Below are 17685 nucleotides of genomic sequence, written 5' to 3'. Positions count from 1 at the left end.
CCAGGAGCCCTCACCTCCCCCCACCAACTACCCTCATCTTTCTCCCATCACCTCCCCACGGCCACTCCCCTTTCTACTTCCTTCTCTGTCACGCAGGGGAGGTTGAGAAAAGAGTAAGGAGAGAGAGGCGGGATTAGGAAGAGCTGAGGTGGCAGCAGAGAGGAAAGAGAAGGGCCAAGGGGGGTGATGGCCATAAGCAGGAGTGGGGAAGCCCAGAGGCTGCAGGCAATGCAGCCGCAGGAGCAGGGAGAGAGGCCCCACCTTCAGCCTGACTTGCTCATAGATGAGGACCGGGCGGTTACTGAAGGTGATGGCGTTGCAGAAGCTGGCCTGCCTCTTGACGGCCTTGTGGCTGAGGTCCATGAGGATCTGGGAGCCCTTGGTGTGGGGGTGGAAGAGCAGCGGCGTGGCCGGGAGCCCCCCGCCGGGCAGCACCGGCGGGCAGTGCTTCTGCTTGTGGTGGCATCTGTGAGAGGTGGCAGGAAAGGGGCCCCCAGTGGAGTCTGCAAAGGAACGAGCCATAGCGTTAGAGAATCTGACAGTCCGAGAGCTGGACCAAGGGCCCCTAGGGAAGGGCAGGGGGCTGGGGGATAAGATAAATCACCACTGCCCAGGACTTCCACCACCACTGCCCCTCACCACCACTGCCACCTCTTGCCACCATCCTTCTCCTGATACCACCCACTGCAATTCCCACTCCACCACCTACCACCATTTTTTACCCACCACCATCTATGCCCACCCTTCACCTGTCACCTCTCACCACCACCACCTACTCCAACCCTCCATCCACCTCCCACCATCACCTCCCACCATTTACTCCCACCCTCCACCCGTCACCTCTCACCACCACCATCTACCCCCACCTTCTACCCATCACCTCCCACCATTTACTCCCACCCTCCACCCATCACCTCTCACCACCACCATCTACCCTTATGTGTCACCCACAACCACCAGTTAACATCTGCTGTTCCTCATTAGTATTTACGACCATTTATTTTCCAACCTCCACCAGGTAGTAAGCAATCATTTGCAACCAACATCTACCACCATTCACTGTCATTCACTACCAATGCCATTTATTTTATTCAACAAATATTCATTATGTATCTGCTGAATGCCAAGCCCTGTCCTAGGCACTGAAGATAAGGCATGAAACATAACATGGATTCTGTCCTCAAGATGCCAACAGTCCAAGGAGGGAGATAAGACGTGGACAGAAACTGAAATACAAATGGCAGACAGTGAGAAGCACAAAAAGATCTACAGATAAGTCACTTCCCAGGAAGGCTTCTTGGAGGAGGGGAGAAGGAGGAGAAGGAGCTGGAGCTGAACCAACAAAGCTGGGCTGCAGTCAACACGTGACCATGGGGCTGCCATTGGAAACCAGGAAGGTGGGTGGGTGGGGCAGCCTCTGCAGGACCATGCCCATCTCTCCCCTCCTTCAGGGCCACCTCCCCCCACCCAGGCTGCCTTCCTGCTTCACACCGCCCACGCCCACAACACCGTGGACATAGGCAGGCCTCTTTACCCAGGGTTCTAAGGAACTCGGAGCCGCCTCAAGCACCCCTGGCCTGTGCTTCCTTCCATTAACAGAGCTGGGTTTGGAAGGTACCATACAAACATGTGAGGCTGGCACCCAGGAGACAGGGCAAAGAGAGGAAAGAACACGGGATGTGGTGCCAGGTAGCTTGTGTCCATCACTAATTGGCCATGTGACCCTGGGGAAGTCACTTTTCCTCTCTGGCACAATGCCATGTGTTAGGTCGTGTCTGACTCTGTGTGACCCCATGGACTGCAGCCCTCCAGGTTCCTCTGTCCATGGGATTCTCCAGGCAAGAGTACTGGAGTGGGTTGCCATTTCCTCCTCCAGGGGATCTTCCTGACCCAGGGACTGAACCCATGTCTCCCGTGTCCATTGGGGAAGCTCCTCTGCCACAATAAGTGGCCTCCACTCTGTGGCTCTGAGACATGTGTCAGCAGCCCTGGCAGCACTAATGCACAGGTCCTGGCAGCTGGGGGCTCAGGCGGGAGGGCCATTTCTTCCCCAAATCTGTGTCTCAGCCATCAGGAAGGACAGCTCCTGCCCGTCCGGCCATCTTGAGAAGAGGCACAGGGGATGTGGAAGATGGGGGTGACATAATGTGACCAAGGCCTTCCGGGATGTTTCAAAATTGGTCCCTCCAAGGCAGGAATAATACAGAAAGTTTGGTTATCCGAGAGGCCTTGCCCTCCCTAAAGGGAAAGGAGGGGTTTCCAGGAAGGGGATGGAATGAGGGAGGAGAAAAGGAGGGAAGAGTCCCAGGAGGCGGAAAGGCCCAGACTTTGGTCCAGTGTTTGCACTGGTTTGCATCACTTTGCATCTTTGCTTCCTCCTTCCCAGAGGGCCCCAAACACCAGGATCCACTGTCCAGAGCCAGCCAGATACCCTGAGCATCAATGTCCTGGCTTCTATGGTGTAGCTTCCTGCATGCCAGGCCCAGGAGGTGGGCACCTTACAAGGCGGGGCTCACCTTGCTGTAAGGAATCCAGAATGGTGCTCAGGGGCTTAGAAAGCCACCAAGTGGTGAAAGCTGGAATTGCTCAGAGGAGACCCTGCCGGTCTGAGAGGGCCCCCAGAAAAGCTGAGTGACCCTTTAAGAGTGTAGAGCAGGGTAGGTTATTCCACAGAAAGGGACAGTTGAGGTGAGGGCAAAGGGTGGCACTGGATGTAGTTGCCCCATCTAGAAGAGGTACCCCCTGGGCTCAATCCAGCCTCAGACACAGCTTGACTCTTGCTTTCAAAAAAAACTGCTGGTGAAAAGTAACATCACACACTGTTCAGGGCTGTATACATAGGCAGAAATGAAAACATAAAAAAAGAAATACCTGCTGGGTGAATGGTAACAAATGTATTACGTCTATAAACAGAATACTACTCAGCAGTGAAAAAAGAATGAACTACTGATAGGAGCCTCAACACGGATGAATTACAAAATCATCACACTGAGTGAGAAGCCAGGTTTTTTTTCAAATTTGGATATACTCCATGGAGCAATGGCAGGGCCTCCACTCCTCCCACCCTCCCCCACTGGGTACTAAGTCTTCAAAACACAAACTAAGCCAGCGTGATAACAAGCAAATTGGTGGGTACATGCGGATGGGGGTGGAGGGGGAAACACCAAGGGATGCTAGGGAATACTTGGGGTGACAGTGACAGGCGTGTTCACCTCTTGTTGTGGTAACGGTTCCAGGGGTGTGTGCATGTATCAAAACCTACCTAGTCATATACTTTAATCCCCTGTGGTCTAGTGTGTATCAACTAAGTTTCAATAGAGCACTTTTTAAAGATGCTGAGCCCAGCAGCTGCTGAGAATCTCTTCTATGAAGTCCCTGCTACAGCCTCCACTCAGAATCCATGGACGAACGGCAGGGCCTCAACTTCCTTCAAGACACTCACCACGTATCCTAGTTGGGATCCTGCGGCCCTGGGTAAAGATCTAGGAGACACTGGTTCAGAGAAAAGACAATGACGACACCCAGGGACTGGACACCCAGGCCCTTGAAAGGGCCATTCCCAGGGCCTCTCATCCACAGGGAGGGCAGTGGGTGGGCGAGGGCAGCCCAGGGTCAGCCTCCCTGGCTGACAGCTGAGCAGATGGAAAACGGGGAGACCCTGGTCCCTGGGGGCACAGTGTGCATCCAGACGTGTGACCTCAAAAAAGCACACACACATCTGTGAGCACATGAGGGCAACCCAGACCCTAGGAGACATAGGAAGGAGAGAGACTTTTCTCTGTCCTTACACACACATTTACATATGCAGTGTGAGCATACAGACATACTCGTGTACACATGGATGTACAAGACAGTACACACGTCTACTGTACACGGGCCATCGATCTAATAATAACAGCAGTCATTCATCAAGTGCTAACACGTGCTAGGCTCTGAACTGCGAGTTTCACACATACTTAACTGGTTTCACCCTCACAGCAAACTGATGAGGTCGGAGAGACAGTACAAGCCCATTTTCCTGATGAGGAATCAGCCTCTGAGGAGTTGGGCAGTTTGCTCAAGGTCATACAGCCAGAAGGATGGGGCTCTATGAGACAAACTCAGACAATCTGACTGCAGGGCCCAGGTCTTACTACTCGGCATTTACAGCCAAGAAAGCAAGGGTTTGAATACGTTTTTTTCTTTTAATGCGCTTTAAAATATAGTCACAACTGATGAAACCTAAAAAAATATTTACCTGGGTCAAACCGAAAATAATCTCATGTGGCACACAGAGAGACACCTGGCCTTCTATTATCTGGCCTCTTCCACAGTACACGTGTGTGTGACGCCAGAACACAGAGATGCAAACGGTTTCCAAACATGGCCCTCATCCGTCACTGCTAGGATGCAAAATGGAGCAGCCAGTGTGGAAGATGGCTTGGCAGTTCCTTACAAGTTAAACGCCAGTCATATAACCAAGCAACCACACTTACAGGCACTTACCCAAGAGAAATGAAACATCTGCACAATGACCGGTACACAAATGTACCACAGCCTTATTCATAATAACCCCATGCTGGCAATAGCTTAAATCCCTCCGACCGGTGAATGGATAAATCAAATATGGTACGCCCACACAATCAATACAGCTCTGCCATAAAAAGGAACAGCACTATGCTAAAACAAGCGAACGAAGGGATCCCCTGGAGAAGGAAATGGCAACCCACTCCAGCATTCCTGCCTGGAGGATTCCATGGACAGAGGAGGCTGGCGGGCTGCAGTCCAAGGGGTCCCAAAGAGTCAGACGCGGCTGAGCAACCCACACTTTCAGTTTCACAGCTTTGACGCCAAGGGCCAGAGGGGCAGCTAAGGGCAGGGCTTCTCCCCAGTGCATTTCGACATATAGTATGACCCCTTAAAACCCCCATTCCGTGGATGAGCTGCCAATCAGACTGGTTAATCAACTTGCTTGAGGTCACACAGCAATAAAGTGGCAGAGCTGGGACTTGAACCCCGATCTCTCAATGTCATGTTGGGGTCCTCTGCCCTGCTCAGTGGCTGACACTAGAGACCACTTTCCCCATGAGCCCAGGATGGCAGGCACAGTGGTGAAAGGCTGTGTGGAGGAAGTGTTGGTCAGGTCCAGTCGGGGGAGCAGCCACAGCAAAAGGTGTGAAGATGCCAGGAGGCCTATGAGCTGCACAACTGCCCCCCCCAGGGACCCGTGGCCCTGGGTGGAGCCCCAGTCTTGCCGTCTGCTCCCAGGCAGGCTCCCCTTCACGGCAGGTTTACAAGCTTCTAGGAAGTCATAGCCGGAGCACCCCCTCAGGCAAACCTGCTGCTGACGCAGTGGAGACTCTCCCCGCCCCGGCCCAGCCCATTCCTCCTGGGCATTTATGAGCTGCCAGAAGCAAGCCCGGCCAGCCCTCTGGGTGACCCTCGGCCAGCTCCAGACCACAGTCCTGCCTCTCGGTGGGGTCCAAGGCGGGGATGCCCAGACCCAGTGTAGCCTCTGGAGTGACCTCCCCACTGCCCCCGCCCACACCCTGCCCCAGGACCATCCTGGCAGACCCTTGGGTACCGAGGCTGCACTGAGCTGGGCTGCCAAGGAGAAACCGGGAGGAGATATTGAGTGCCTGCTCGATACTTATGACAATAAGCAACCTCTGTGCGGCTTAACAGGCAGTGTCTTCATGACACTCCCAACGGCACAGGTCCTCAGAAGTGAAGCTACTCACCCAGGTCGCCCAGCCGGAGTGAAGAGCCCAAATCCGAACCCAGGCCTGCTGCCTCCAAGCCCAACTCTGAGACCTCACTTTTCTCATCTGTAAAATGGTGACCACAGCAGACCTCCATGGCATTCTTACAAGAATTAAAGTGATGCTATATTTACCAGCAATCCCACTCCAGGGCATATATCCAGAGCAAACCGTAATTCGAAAAGATGCATGTACCCCAATACTCATTACAGCACTTTGTACAATATCCAAGACATGGACATGACCTAAATGTCCACCAGCAGAGGAATGGGTAAAGATGTGGCACACACATACAGTGGGATACTACTCAGCCATGAGAAAAGAAGGGGATAATGCCGTCTGCAGCAACATGGACGGACCTAGAGATTATCACACTGAGTGAGGGAGGTCAGACAGAGACATGCAAATAACATGCAATATCACTTACACGTGGAGTCCAATTTTTAAAGCTATACAAATGAACTTACCCAAAAATTAATCTGCAAAAAATTCATTACCAAAAAAAACATGAATTTACAAAACACAAACAGATTCACAGACTTAGAAAATGTACTTAAGGTTTCTAGGGTAGAAGGATGGGGAGAAGGGATGTTAGGGAGTTTGGAATAGAGAAGTACACACTGCTACATTTTAAAATGGATAAATCTGCTCAGTGTTACATGGCAGCCTGAATGGCAGGGGAGTTTGGAGGAGAATGGATACATGTATATGTATGCCTGAGTTCCTCTGCTGTGCACTTGAAACTATCACAACATTCTAAATCAACTATACTGCAATATAATTTTTTTAAATTAAAAAACAAAACCCAGTAAGTAGTTGCTATAATAATAATTCTATTATTGATAACAGTTGTAAATAAAAGTGTGAAAGTGAAAAATGTTAGTCGCTCAGTTGTGTCCGACTCTTTGCAACCCCATGGACTGTAGCCCACCAGGCTCCTCTGTCCACGGAATTCTCCAGGCAAGAATACTGGAGTAGATTGCCGTGCCCTCCTCCAGGGGATCTGCCCAACTCAGAGATCAAATCTGGGTCTCCTTGCATTGCAGTCAGATTCATTAGGGTTTGAGCCACCAGGGAAGCGCACAGTTGTAGATAACTATACTATTGTTTCAATTAACATCAATCTGTGCTCTCTACACCTCTGGTCGAGCTACTTCCCCTGCCCTGCATATCTTCTCTCCCTGCCTCACCCACGCCTCTCCAAATCCCACCCATCTTTCAAGGCCCAGGTGGATCCTACTATGTTCAAGATGGCCTCATTCTGAACCTGCGGACCTGAATACCAGTGCTGGCACGATTGTTTACATCGCTAAGGAGGGAGGCTTGTCTCACTTTCTGGACAGTATGGAACAGGGCAAAGGGCAGGAGCCCTGGAAGCAGGAGGTCCTGGGCTCAACCCTGACCAAGCCACAGATTTGCTGTGTGACTTTGGGCAAGTTGCTTCATCCCTCTGGACCTTAATTTCTCTCTCTGTAAAACAGAGTCATCATAGCTGCCCTGCCCACCTCTCCAGGCCATTGTAAGAACCCAGTGAGTTCATGGATGTAAAAGAAATTTTCAAACTTTAATACCTAATCTCAACCTAAGGTCTTATTGTTTCTTATAAAAGCAACTACCACCACCATAGGAAATGATCAGTTCACTTCAGACCAGTTGGAGGCCAGACACTTCTGTTTTCATTTACCCTAAACACCGTAAACCCGGATTGCAGAGTGGTCCTGACTCAGGCTAGTTTACACACAGTCACCGAACAGGGATTCCTCTTGTCGGGGAGACTCAGAGGATGCCAGAGAGCAAGTGGGGAGGGGCTTCAAGTAAGGGAGATGATTATAAAATTGGCCAGATGTGAACTTCTCTGGGTTCCCTCCAGGGGCCCACCTCCCTCACCTGCTTCTAGCCTCGAGGCCTGGCCCAAGCCTATTTCTCTTCTAGAAACCATCCCTTCTTCCTTCCCACCTATAAACCTGCACTTCTCTCACTCATCCTTCAGACCTTGATTTTAAAGCCCACCTTCTCCCGGAAGTCTCTCTCATTCCCAAACCAGGCCCAGGGGTCCCATATGTCCCTAACAGACTTTCTGTCACCCAAGCAGCCTTTGTCAAATCTGGATCCTCCACAGAATTCAGCCCAAATGCCCTGAGGTGCCCACTGTAGGCAATGCATTGACGTGTCTTCTCACACCCAGAATGGTTCTGGGCTTGTGAGAAAAGAGCCACTCGGACCATTTTCTGTGTTCTGCAGGGCTCTGGCTAGGAAAGGCTACGGGATTATTTATGTGTCTCCCTGATGGACTGTGAGCCTCCTGAGGGCAGAGACCATTGTCTTTTTTACTGCTGCTTCCCCAGCGCCTAGCTCAGCACACTAAGCAGGCACTCAGTAAAAGCACTGAATGAGCTGCCCCCGTTCCCTTCTTCAGTCCATTGAAACCTTGGAAGTGACCGAGCAGGGCCCACTTGATGCCTCACTCCTTCCGGCGCCCCGTGGATAAACCAGAGAAAGTGGGGACTAAAGGCACAGCTTCCTTCACCGCCCAGAACCAGAATCCCTCACTCCACGCCTGACTACAGTCCCGGCTGCTCCAGAACCTTCCAGCACTCCCCGTTTGCCTACAGGAAGAAGGAGAAAAACTGCAAGGGTTGATTCTTTTTTCTTCTGTGTCAGGAACTGACACCAGATGCCTTCCCTGTACAGCTTCATCTCACTCTGCCAAGCCCTGACAGTTAGGGATCTGTGGGAAGCAGCCCTGAAGATGTCCCCAAGGATCCCCACCTCCACCTCCTGGCAGTCCCTTTGTAATTCTGTAAGCCCCTTCGTAATCCTCTCCCCTAGGGTATGGAGTGGACCTAGCAACTAACTAGCTTCTAACAAATTGAATACAGCTGAAGTGATGGGATGGGACTCCCAAGGCTGGGTTGTAAAAATCCCTTAGCCTCCATCTTTTTTCCTTGCCTCTCAGGTTGCTCCCTCTGGGAAAAGTAGCCTCAGTGTAAGGTGGCCCTGTGGACACGCCCACATAGGAGGGACTGGGGACCACCAATCACCGAGTAAGTAAGCTTAGATGGGGCTCCCCATCAAGCCTTCAGATGAGCCTGCACCCTCCGCCAGCAGCTTGACTGTAACTTCAATAAGGACATTAAACTGGAGGCCTTAGCTACAGTGTCAAGATTTCTGACCCACAGAAAATGTGAGATAATTAAATGTGTGTTTGCTGTTTTACTGGTGAAGAAAATGGCAATCCACTTCAATATTCTTGCCTGGCGAATCCCACGGACAGAGGAGTCTTGTGGGCTACAGTCCGTGGGGTCACAAAGAGTTGGACATGACTGAGTGACTGAGCAGGCACATTGCTGTTTTAAGCCACTAACTTTCAGAGTAATTTGTTATGCATCAATACAGATCACGTAGTTCCACGGTACAGATGAGGGGACAGAGACTCTGAGAGGCAGTAATTTGCCCAGGGTCACACAGTTAGTAAGCAGTGAAGCTGGGCTCTGACTTGCAGACCTGTCTGGCTGTGCAGTCATCCTCACTGGGCTGCAGGTAGCCAGCCAGCATGCTCGGTCCACTCTGCCTAGTGTGAACCCTCCACTCTACCCTGGTCAGTTTCTCCATGATCTCTGCAGTCCCCATGCACACCCTTTGTTGTGTAGGGTTAGGGGACATGTTAGCACCTGATCATCTGACCCAGAGAGCTTGGCCATGGGCAGAGCAGGTCCTGCTGCTCCCTGGAAGACCAAATGGATCCAGTGACCAGGTGGGCAAAAGAGAGTGGCAGGGAGTGGGCGTGGGCAGAACGGGCACCCTCACAACCAAGTTAATCTCCACACAGAGCCTCCTGCTCTCATTCACTCCACGGCATCCCCGTCCCTGACGTTTCCAGCAGCCAGATGTGCATGCGGGTGTGTCTCCCAGCACCGCAGGGAGGGAACCAGCCCTCCCCCCCTCACCCCAACATTCCAGAAGGGCATTCCAGATGATAACCTTTCTGCGCCCCTGTCTTCGCAGTTCAGTTCAGTCGCTCAGTCGTGTCCGACTCTTTGTGACCCCATGAATCGCAGCACACCAGGCCTCCCTGTCCATCACCAGCCCCCGGAGTTCACTCAGACTCACATCCATTGAGTCAGTGATGCCATCCAGCCATCTCATCCTCTGTCGTCCCCTTCTACTCCTGCCCCTAATCCCTCCCAGCACAGTACCCCCACAAGATGCCCCAAGCCAGGCCAGAGAGAATGGGGGGGTGCATGGCTTAGTGCATGTGCCACACAGACCATCACCCCCAGCTGTCCTCTGTATGCACATGTGTGCATACACACACAGCAGGTGTGTGCCTAACAGGGACACAGCATCCAGGTAACACACTGTGCCAGGGGCCTGCCAAGGCTGGAGGAGGTAGAGTTGCAGTCTTGCTCCTTACAGGCAGCCGGGGCGTATGGTGTGTGTGTACGCTTTTGAGTGCACACAGGCCTGGAGGAGCCTCTATGGAGACCCTCAAATGCACGTACACTGTGCTGGCTGTGCGCCAGGTGGGCTGCCCTTTATGCCTGCTAGCTCTCTTACTCTTTCCACAACCGTTCCAGGTAACCCTTACCACCCCCAGCCACTGAGACTCAGACAAATAAAGGCACTGACCCAGAGTCACTCACACAGCCAGTAAGAGCAGAACAGGATTCAAACTCTCACCAGGAACACCCGTCTCACTCCCTCTCCAGCCCTGCCTGGCCTGTCGCCCCGCTCAGGGCTCGCGTCTTCCCTCCTATCTGCTCCCCTAGACCATCCGCTCCAGTTGATGTGGTCCAGCGGCCAGGGCCCGAACCCCACATTCTTCCTTCTTCCTCATTGGCCAAGCATCTGTGGGGTTCCAGACACTGGGCTGGTGAAGAGAACAGACAGGGATCAGCCTAATTCCTCACACCCACAGGCATAAGTTGGGTGAGTGTGTGTCACCTGTGTTCACAGACACACCTGCCAGGCTCTGGGGGCTCACCTTGGCCTGAAAGCCTCCAGAGCTGCTGCCGGGAGACAGGCGGCTCTTTCCATGCTAATCCCAGATCACCAAAGTCCCTGCGATGGCCTCTCCCCTGCTGCTGGAGTGAGAATTAAGGAACCATGAAGGGGAAGCAGGGCGTTAGCCGTGCAAGGGACAAGGTCTGGATTCCCTCTGAGCTGCCAGCTCCGTGACCTCAGTCAGCCATTTCCCTTTCTGAGCCACAGCATCCCCTTCTGTAAAGGAACAGTGGGAGCCAGTCTCTCAGGCCCCGGCACCCCAGCATCTGGAGTTTGTTGGCCCAGAGACCAACCTGAGGGTGACATGTATGTCTGGGTGCATATGTGCGTGTCTTTCACACATCAGCCCCTCAGCAACTGGTCCATCCTTTGCCCTGGGTCACAGGGGGGTGGGGAGCATAGAAGAAAGTGAAGGGGGCAGGAAGGCAGAGGAGGGGAGGGTGGGAGGGATAGGGATGGGGGGCCTCTGTGCTCTCCCCACCTCCATCCTGCCCTCAAGACAGGGAGCAGCTCTGGAAATCTGCCTCATGAAAGAGATCAAGCGTGTAACTGCCGAAACCATTTTCCAAATGAGAATTAATCTCTCCCAGGGGTCCTCTGCCAGGCTGATCCCAGAGGAGCCCGACTCCTCACCACCAGCCCGATCACACAGACACACACAACTTGTGCAGAAACACTGACCTCTACCAAATAACAGACTGTCACAAATGTGGCTGCTCACACACGGAAACCCAGACACAAAATGTTCAGCCTCTTAAATACGACACGGATAGGTACACGTTATGCAGGTACACACATACAGAAGTCTAAAACTCAGATACAATCAGCAGACACCAGAAACACAACCACCAGGACACGTCCACAAGCATACCACTAGAAAAACCCACACACAACCCTTCACCGCGCACTGTAACCCAGCAACCCAGAGTCTTCAGCCCCAACCAAACCAACCCCCAGGCACCCAATCAGGAACGAAGGACCTCTGTGCTCCAGAGTCAGGTTGCAGGGCTGACAGCACCCCTAGGAAGGAGCAAGCCCCTGGCATCTCCCACTTCCTCCAACTTACCTCCCAAAAGTGGGTGAAACCAGAGCCACCGGGGCAGCCCAGGCACAGGCGTGGGGACCTGCAGGTGCAGACACCCATGCAGGGTCCCGGCTAAGGAGCTCTGTGGACACAGGCCAACAGTCGCTCTCCACGCCCCCAACTCCCCCTACTATTCGTGCTGATGGCAGGCTGAGGGCAGAGCTGGGGTCCGCTGACGGGGACCCAGGCTGAGGAGAGCGGTCCAGGTGAGGGGCTGGCCGCCAAGGCCCTCATCCAATGGTCCGACTCATGGAGTCTCAGCGCACCCCTGCCAAGCTATCCTCCTGTTCCCCGCGAGAGAGGGAGGAATAGGACACACCCCTCAGAACACCTCTCCAGGCCCTTATTCACACTGTCTCCTGCGTAAGGAGACTACTATCATTAGCCCCACTGACAGATGAGAAGACCAAGGCTCGAGGAGATGCTTGCCCTTGCTGCCACCCGTGTCTGTCTCCTCCAGAGCAGGAGTTCTTGATGGCCATAGCCATCTCGGGTACTCTTGGGGTCCTGCTCCCCTCTGAACCCCAGGCTCCCAGGCAGCTGAAGATAGCATGCTGTGTCCTGAGCCTGTTCTGAGGGCCTCTTCATCCTTCCCAGGCCACAGGCCTGCCCAAGTCTGACTCCAGTGGAAAATGCCAGTTGGCTCCAGACCCTATGCCAGCAGGCCCCAATGGGGCCAACAAGCCCAAGAGGAGCCCCCGCCCCACAGACGGGCAGGGCCAGGCCCAGGTCAGGCCAGTCCAAGTCTCAGGCCAAGGCCCAGGCCACTGGCACTGCCTCTGGCCGGCTCCGGATTATGTGTCTTCCAGGGCCTTCCATCTGTCACTTAGCCCTCTGGGCCCAGGACAAAATTCATTTCCTTTTAAGAGAGCCAATGATTTGCTTTTCCCATGTTTCCTTCCCTGCCTTTTTCTTTTTTTAATTAGAAATTACTCTGTCAAAGTCCAGGGCCCGGAAAGGGGAAGTCACCTGGTCACCAGTCCTGGCCACGGCTTCCCACTCGCTCCTGCCACCACCCTCCTTTCTTCCCAGGCATTTCCCAGTTCCTCAGTGCCCACTGAACCCAGCAGATGGAGGCGGCCCCACCTCTTAATGCCCTGCCCGAGGAGGGTGGAGGCACACAGCGGGGAGTGTAGCAGGGACTCCCCAAGGTCAGCCCACGCTGTTCTGGCACCAGCCAGTTTGTACAGGAACCCCAACTCCTGGGGCCCAGCAATGACAAAACAAGTCCCTGGGAAGGCTTCCCCTTCTGGGTCTGGTGCCATATCGGCCATGTTCCTCCCAAGACCACAGCCCTGGAGCCAAGCAGACGAGGAGAGAGGAGTAGGGGCAGACAGCAGCCACCCAGCAGCCCTCTCTCCCACCCCTTCACCTGCCAGCCTCCTGGTCTGCCTGAGGTCTAGGTGAGCACGGATGTGAACCCCAGGAATCAGAAGTTCTTTGACCTCCCCAGCAGAGCACATGCTTTCAGAACTGAGATCAGGCAATGTGGGGGTGTCACTTGCATACCGCTGTGTGCTTAGGCACAAGTCAGCACAGATACACACGCACAGACACCTCCAATGGGCACAGACATGCACACACGCGTGTACCCACACATCTCTCCATGGCTCCGTCATGGAGCACAGCACTGACCTCCACGGTCCATATCCCAGGACCCACAAACGGATCCCCCCAGCTGTCTAACTGAGGGTTGCCTCGCTTCTAGGAGAGGGACCTATGGGCCCCAGACCTCACATCGCACTTGGCGCTGATCAGCACCCTGGGGAGGTAAGAGGATAAGGAGACTTTGTGGGGAGACTCAGCTGCCTGACGGACTGCCAGGGAAAGACCCCCTCTTCCTGCTTTGCCCAACCTCCTGTTTCCATCCCTTCTGCCCCCGTCCCACTCAAAGGCACCCCCTTCCAAGGTCCCAGAGCCTCCCCAAGAGGCAGGGGGGATGGCCATGCCCTCAGCTCCAGTGCCTCTTGGTCCCAGCCTCCCTAAGCAGTCCCCAGGCTGGGGATGGACAGACCCTCAGGTGTCAGCCAGGGCCTTACCGTGGAGGGTGCTCCGGGTGATCTGTCCCCCCATCGCAGGCTGCGGGGAACACGGCCACCTCCGTTTGGCCGGCTGGCCTCGTCACCGAGCCGCCCTGGCGGCCAGCTCCCCTCCCCCTGCCCCCCCTCCTCCTCCTCCGTGGCCAGCGGCAGCCGGCATGGCAGGGCCGAGCCCGCCCCTCCTGCGCGCCCCCCCCCCACACGGCGCACTGCCTGCAAGACGGGCCACACACGCACCCACACCCCTCTAGCCCCTCTCACAGCCACCTCCCAGCTCCCACCCACTCCCGGAGCCTCCCCCACCTCCCCGCACTGGTACAGGCGATGGGATCTGTCATGTTTATTTACATAAGGAGGAGGAGACTAGAGGCTTCCTGAAATAGCCGAGCTCCAGAAAGCACTGGAGATGCCCCAGCCAGAGCGCACACACACACACAGACACACATACATGCACTCATGTACGCACGTACACATGCACATTCCCCATCACGGACACACACACACACACACACAACCTCACCGTTCACCTAGGCTACAGACATTCACACGCGTCACGCACCTACTACATGCAGACGCTGGGGAAACAACGGGATACTGCGGTGAGCAAGACAGACCCAGTCTCTGCCCTCAAGGGGCTTACAATCTCACTCATGCAGCTTAATAACAAAGAGCTGACATCCTCCTAGCTTCTTCCAAGCGCTCCATGCATATTAACCCCTTTGGTCTTCACAGGCTGAATGATAAGGTCAGCACGTGGTTATTATCAATAGGTACCATCGTTACTGCTATCTGAGAAACGAGATGAGAGAACTGAGCCACAAAGAGGCTACCTACCCAGGAGGTGACAGGGCTGGGAGGCAAACCCAGGCAGTCTTGCGGGGGGTGGGGTGGGGCTGGGGGTTAGATTCCTTTACCCCCACACCAAACCTTCACTTTCATCACAAACACACAAAACACACACCAGCATATACAGACCACACTACCTGTCTATACCACATCACAGGTATATGCACAAACACAGGCTCTACAGCACTTGAAAGCATTCACCACCGTGTAAATTTAGTTACTTCCTGCTCACCAGTATACACCCCTGTACAGACACACCTCACAGGGTACACACACGGCAGATGCTCAATCCCACAGACTCGTGAAGCCTCTGAAGAAATCCTGAGGTGCAGAACCTTGTACCTTTGGGGGATGGAAGCGGGGCGAGAGGGCAGAGGGTGGTGGGAGGGCAGGCCCTCCGGCCCTGGGCAAGCATGCTGGGACCCCAAGGCATCATCAAGAGACCAGCCATTAAGTGTGTAGCAGGCACTGCCTATGTAATCTGATTTCTCTTCCAGGTGGCAGAAGCTTCTGTTATGTCCACTTTACAGAAGAGAAAGTGGAGGTTCTGCAATGCTCAGGCTACTGAGCAGGTCAGGGGCAGGGGCAGGATTCAAGCAGACACTCTCCCAGCCGTCACCATCAGAGTCTCTCCCAGGAGAACAGGACTACCCCCTTCTCCCAGGCCCTAGCTCGGCCCCAGCTCCTGTCTCCAGGCCCAGGGATGTGGGCTCCCAGAGATAGATCTGGGTGGGGAGGGAAGGCCAGGGGGCAGAGGGGTGGGGCTGGGAAAGGAGCCACGGGAAAGGTGTCAGATGGAACTCAGAGGCCCAGGCACTGTAAGGGGCTGGTCTGGGCATCCTGCCCTCAGCTCAGGACCCTGCTACTGAGCAGGGGGTCTCCTGAGTGGGCTTGGGGGAGGGGGAGGAAGGGGGAGGGGCATCCGGTGTGGACCTAGGGTCAACAAGCCAGAGGGCTGGGCAAGCCCACAAGCACACAGTGTCACAGCCCCCCAAACCAGAGGCTGGCCTGAGACTCCTCCCTGGGAGAAGCTGTGACACCCGATTCTACACAGGGTGCTTCCTTTCTCCGGGCACATGCTTGGCTGTATGTGGCCACACACACGCACATACACTCCGTGACACATGTACACACAGCTCCTCTGGAAGGGTAAGTCAAAATCTGATCAAGAGGAAACAACCCAAAGACTTTTCTGGGGTAAATAATCACAGAAACAGCAAACACAAGGCCTCAATGTGTGCCAGGCAGTCCTAAGCACATGACACCTATTAACCTGTTCAGTTCTCCCACAACCCTGAGAGATCAACTGCATTCTTATGCCCATTTTACAGATGAGGAAACTGAGGCGAAAAGGCTGCTCTGGAGGCTGTTCCTACAAAGCAGAAGTCAACTCCCTTCAACCCACCTGCCTTTAAAAGCACCAGTTGGTAAGCCTTTCCTCACCAACCCTTCCCACTTTGGGCAGCCTGATCACCCACCATCACCCAGCCCTGGAAATCCCTCTTCTGGAAGCCCCACTGGGGCCCCCAGTGAGGACAGAGTCCCCCTTCTTGGACCTTGTCTCTCCTCTGAGCCTGAGTTATGCCTCTCCCAATCTGCCATCTCACTCCACCGTACGCAGGGACAGTCATGGCCTTGTCTGCCTGTCCTGGCTTCCTGCATGCATTGCAGCAATTCAACATGACTAACACTTATTAAGCATCTCCAGTGTGCCAGACTCCAAGCTGTGCACTGGGGATGCCACAGTGACCGACAGTAGACAGGCCCCGGCTCTCGTGGACCTACAGTCTAGAGAGAAATAGGCATTTGTCGAGTAGTAGAGTGAGGAAGATACTAAAGTGTTCTGGAAGAAAGCAGGGCTCGGGGCAGGCTTTCCTGAAAAGCAACTGTGAAGGATAATTATATGTGCGTTCCTGTGTTGCAGAGGTAGCTTAGCAGGACAGAGTGCTTCTGGGGGAGTGAGCAAAACACATGCAAAGGCCCTGTGGCTGAAGGGACCCCAGCCCTTTCAAGGAGCAAGGATGGAGCAGGGACTGCAAGAGCAGCCTGGGGGGATTTTCTGATGGCAAAACCAGGGGAGCCGGGGACACACCAGCAAGGGCTTAACGAGCAGGGCGAAGAATCTGGACTTTTTTCTGAGAGCCATAGGGAACTCCTGACAGACTTCAGGGAGGCAGCAACACCAGGTCTGAACTGCTAAAAGGTCACCCTGCCATCTGGTGTGCAGAACGCACAGAAGAGGCAGGAAGGCACCAGGGGAGAAAACAGCGGCAGCCACAGGGCCAGGCTGGTCCTCGACTTGCCCTTGCTCCTCAGGCCTAGCATCGTGCCTGGACAGAGCCAGCTCTCAGAAAATCACTCACCCATGGAACTGAATCTGTGTGATGCTCTGGAGATGGGGGGTGGGTGGGGACAGGGAGAGTCCTCCAAGTTGACGGCAGTCCACACTCCAGCCACAGGAGAGGAAGTGAACAGAGAACTGAGACAGCATGGGCAGCCCCAGGCCTTTATGGCAACACTGTCTGAGGAGTTTTCTGGCAGATTCCCTGGGTTCTGTTTCCTACAAATCCACGTCCCCAATTTAAATGGGAAGTGGCAATGTCCCGTGACTGAGGGTTGCCCGCATTGCCTCCCAGGGCAGTGTTCAGGCCTGTACAGATGACATGGGAGCCAGTGCTGCCCCGCTTCCCAGTTTGTTCGTTGGGGCATCACATAAATTTTCATTTGGCCAAAGGATTCTGTCACTAAAAGGGGTGAGAGAACGCTGGACCTACGTCGTTCATTTGTTCATCCGGCATTCACTGCGTGCCAACGATGGACCCACTAGTGAGTGAGACCCAACTTCTGCCCTTCAGAACCCAAGCAGGAGCCACGCTGGGATCAAGGAATGAGGCTCCTTTGGCTCTGGCTGAACATTTGCAGCGCTTTGTTCTGTAGCCAGAAAGGATGTGAACGAGGATGTGAAAGGGGA

At 54.2% G+C, this 17685-nt stretch overlaps 1 protein-coding gene across 1 annotated transcript in view; it reads right to left on the bottom strand.

The window, feature by feature from the left end:
• The window catches only part of NEURL1 (neuralized E3 ubiquitin protein ligase 1), a 71848-nt gene that overhangs the window by 16465 nt on the left and 37698 nt on the right, over window positions 1-17685 (bottom strand). The window contains exon 2 of the mRNA XM_068961754.1: window positions 262-503. Within this exon, the coding sequence (XP_068817855.1) occupies window positions 262-503 (242 nt within the window). The remainder of the gene's footprint in view (window positions 1-261; window positions 504-17685) is intronic.

The sequence above is a fragment of the Capricornis sumatraensis genome, chromosome 23 (genome assembly GCF_032405125.1).
Source record: "Capricornis sumatraensis isolate serow.1 chromosome 23, serow.2, whole genome shotgun sequence".
In the NCBI taxonomy this organism is placed as follows: Eukaryota; Metazoa; Chordata; class Mammalia; order Artiodactyla; family Bovidae; genus Capricornis; species Capricornis sumatraensis.
This window is presented reverse-complemented; position numbering and strand designations above follow the sequence as displayed.